This window comes from Akebia trifoliata, chromosome 1, assembly GCF_017979445.1.
Source record: "Akebia trifoliata isolate Shusen 1 chromosome 1, ASM1797944v1, whole genome shotgun sequence".
Classification (NCBI taxonomy): Eukaryota; Viridiplantae; Streptophyta; class Magnoliopsida; order Ranunculales; family Lardizabalaceae; genus Akebia; species Akebia trifoliata.
In genome coordinates, this window is record NC_141375.1 from 24,582,328 (window position 1) to 24,585,858 (window position 3,531).

The following is a 3,531-nucleotide window of genomic DNA, read 5'->3' on the forward strand; positions in this document are numbered from 1 at the left end:
CATATAGAAGGCCATGAGAAGAGGGATCGAGATTAGTTTATAACAACAACAACGACAACAACAAAGCCGTATTATGAAGATTTGAGGTTGGCTAAACAAATCGTGTATACCATTCCACCTTGTCCAAAGCCAATTCTTCTGTTTTTTGAGTGATTAACACACACACACACACATACACACACAGATCATGTCTACTTTCATTATCTCCATCCACGTTCTTTTGGGTCGTCTTCTTGTTCTTTCACGAAGGATCGAACTTAATTTGATGAGATTAAAATATATTTCAAATAGCATAAAAAACATGGAGTCAGTACAATGACCTCATTCAAACGGATTCCAATTTTATAGAATTATATGAATCTACTATTTGCATTTTCTTAAAGACCTACCCACCTTCTACACAAACCAAAAAACAGACCAAGATGTACCCTTATAACCCAAAAACTAGTTACAGCAATGTTACTTCTTTTCTTCATGTCTGTTTTACTTCGAAAATACTTATAGTGTGCTCAGATGCTCCTACACTCATCTTCCTTTACTTCTATTCGATCATTGTTATTTCAATTCCTGAAACACAACTCAACAGAATCGGACATGGGTTCATTAACGAGGAAGAAACACCACTAACAGTATATATAGAAACAAAAAAAAAATCTCATATTCGATGGGGGCACAAACAGTGGGACTGAAAGATATGGAGAAAATCTGATAAAAAGGAGAAGGCTGAGAACAGCTCTGCTAGGTTTCAATAGCTATAAATAGAAAACCGATAATTTTCTAAGATCTGAAACAAATTTATTACAAACATTGAAGAAACAGGGGGGGAAAGAAAACCCAATGCATAATTAGACATGATAACACTACTATATAAACTTAGATAGGACTTTACGACCAGTTAAACCTTCATAATTATCATAAGCATAAATAAATAGAAGAGCCCATCTATGTTATAAGCAATGTTGTTAGATAACATATGCGACCAGCACATGCTGTTCGTATATGCGATTTCGCTCATTGCATATGATGCAAGAAAAAAAATTGTGAAAAGCAAATGCAGAAAAACATGCCATCTCACAAATCGCATATGCCATCGCACACAAAAATATACCATCGCATACTGGCAGGTAGCATAATTTGGGGTATGCAACTGTAGCATATGTGATTTTCACTTTGAAAATAGCAAATGCGAGCGCGTATGCAACCGCATTTGACAACACTGGTTATAAGAGAAACCAAAGAAAGAAAACCAATGAAAGAAAGAAAAAACAAAAAATAAATATAGATTTAGATCAGATAACACCAATGCGAACACCTAGATGTTTGTGCCTTGTATTCGGTTGGTGGTATAGTACGGTCAGAGATGGTTTTGTATACAATGTAAATTCATAGTAAATTTGTTTTAGGATTTTGATGAGCGAGATTTTTCAGTTTTACTGAGGAACTGAGATTGAGAGACTGTAACCTTTCACGAAAATATTGAAACATAGTTGTTTGTGGGCGTACCAATCTTGATGTACCACTTAAATTCTATGTCGTGTTCTTTTATTTTGTTTATTGTTATTGTTGTCTCTCGCACCAATTTTCTACAACAAGCTAGAATGAGAAGAAAAGCTAATCCGTGTCTATTACGAGAGAAACATCAAATATAGAATCAGACCAGAGAACACCAATACACACTTAGAATTATATGACCACTAAAGCCTTTCAATGAGGGGGGAAACAATAGCTAACCCAACTCTGTTACAAGAGAAACCAAAGGAAAGAGAAAGCGAAAATCAAATACAGAATTAGACCAGAGAAAACCAATTTATAGACACCTGGATTGAATTATGTCACCATTAAAGCCTTCATCACAACCTTCAATGCCACAAAAATATTGACCCCCCTCTGTTATTACAAGAGAAATCAAAGAAGAAAAACAGAAGAAAATAATTTTTTTACTTTAAAGAGACAAAAATAAAACACATAATTAGACCAGAGAACACCATTGCAGACGCCTAGATATAATTAGATGACCGTTAAAATCTTCCTCATAAGTTGATGCCCATTTTTGTCTCTCTCTCTCTCTCTCTCTAAAAAAACAAAAGAGTCCCCCGATTTGATGCTTCAGGTTTGTAAAGGACGAAATTCTATGGAATTTGAAAAATAAAATTCAAAAAATAGTTAATTTTCACGTTGAATTTCATTTTTAAGTTTGGGAGTTAGTGGAAGTTCGATAACCGTCAATTTTCAAAACCTTGGATCTAGTTTGAAAGAAATTGTTTTTGAATTTTTTTTTTTTTTTTTTGGATCTGAGTTCTTAGATGCAACTTAGAGGGCTGTGGTGTTGAATTTTTGATGAGGTAATCCATTTGAGCAAAACGACCTTAGTAAGGCTCAAAATCTTATTATGTTAGTAAGGAAAGGGTTTCAGAAAGAAAGAAAGAAAAAAAAAAAAACTAGATAGAATTATATAACCATTAAAGCCTTCATCACAAGCTTGAATAAGAAATAAAAGCTAAACATACATCTGTTAGAAGGAAAACCCATTACAGATTTAAACCAAAAAAACACCAACATTGAGACTCAGATTGGATTATATGGCTATCATTAAAGCTACCAACCTCTGTTTCAAAAAAAAAAAAAAAAAAAAGGAAATTCATCCGAGAATCATACCCTCTTTCGGAAAATAACCCATTTGGCATCTTCCCATTCTTGATGAACCCTCAATTGGGAGATTGGATACCTAACTTCATCTCCTGTGCTCTCGAAATACACAGAGTACTTCGACCCAGATTTTGCCGTAATCCTCCCAACCCACCAACCATCGTTGTCGTAAGCATCGACACTGTCGTGCAAAGAGAACCCAGAAACAGGAATTTCAGGAGGAGAAGGCCTCACATGGACACCATTAACGATCTCTCTTAATAATCTCGACTTGTCGTCAGATAAGAGTGTTCTGTACTCGATCATATAATCGTTCTCTTTTAGAGGAGATAGAACCGTTGCCACGTAGTATGAGCCAAGAAACCCTTCTTCTTTGAGGCTAATTTCGACCGTTTGGCCTCTGTGGAACGCCATATCTGTTTGATCTTTGATGGTAAAGTGGAAATTAAAGATTGGGTTTTGGAGAAGAAGTTTAAAATATGAGAGAATGGTGGGGGATTGAAAGTTACCTTCGGTTGGGTAGGAGAGAAGGATTTGGGGGAAATCGAGGTTTCAAGCGGAGGTTCCCTAAATGGATATGTTTTTATTGTTTCGTACAATTTAAATTTGAGTGAAAGTGTGGGAAGATCGATGAAAAAGATCAAGCCATCAATCAAGATTTTTTTATTTTTTTTATTTTATTTAAATTATAGAATTAATAAAGACGTCACATATGCCACTTGGCATGCTCTTACTGATTCTCCTGACACAATCGTAAGGTGGAATGTTGATTAATGTAATAAAAAAGTTCAGTCATGATAATCTGACTATCCCACGGGGCACACTCAATCGGCTCTCTTAATGTGACAATTTCGTAGATTTGTACATCTCGAGATACATAACTCC

General features: G+C 35.2%; 1 protein-coding gene across 1 annotated transcript; it reads right to left on the minus strand.

Annotated features, from left to right (window-relative positions):
- Positions 1-321: 321 nt before the first annotated feature.
- LOC147411146 (protein AGENET DOMAIN (AGD)-CONTAINING P1-like) lies at positions 322-3,259 on the minus strand. Its single transcript, XM_086445072.1, has 2 exons — positions 2,656-3,259; positions 322-567 (listed from the first exon to the last, which is right to left on the minus strand). Exons 1-2 carry the CDS (start codon positions 3,058-3,060, stop codon positions 556-558), a joined length of 417 nt encoding a protein of 138 aa, XP_086301198.1. The 5' UTR covers positions 3,061-3,259; the 3' UTR covers positions 322-555.
- Between the last annotated feature and the right edge of the window lie 272 nt (positions 3,260-3,531).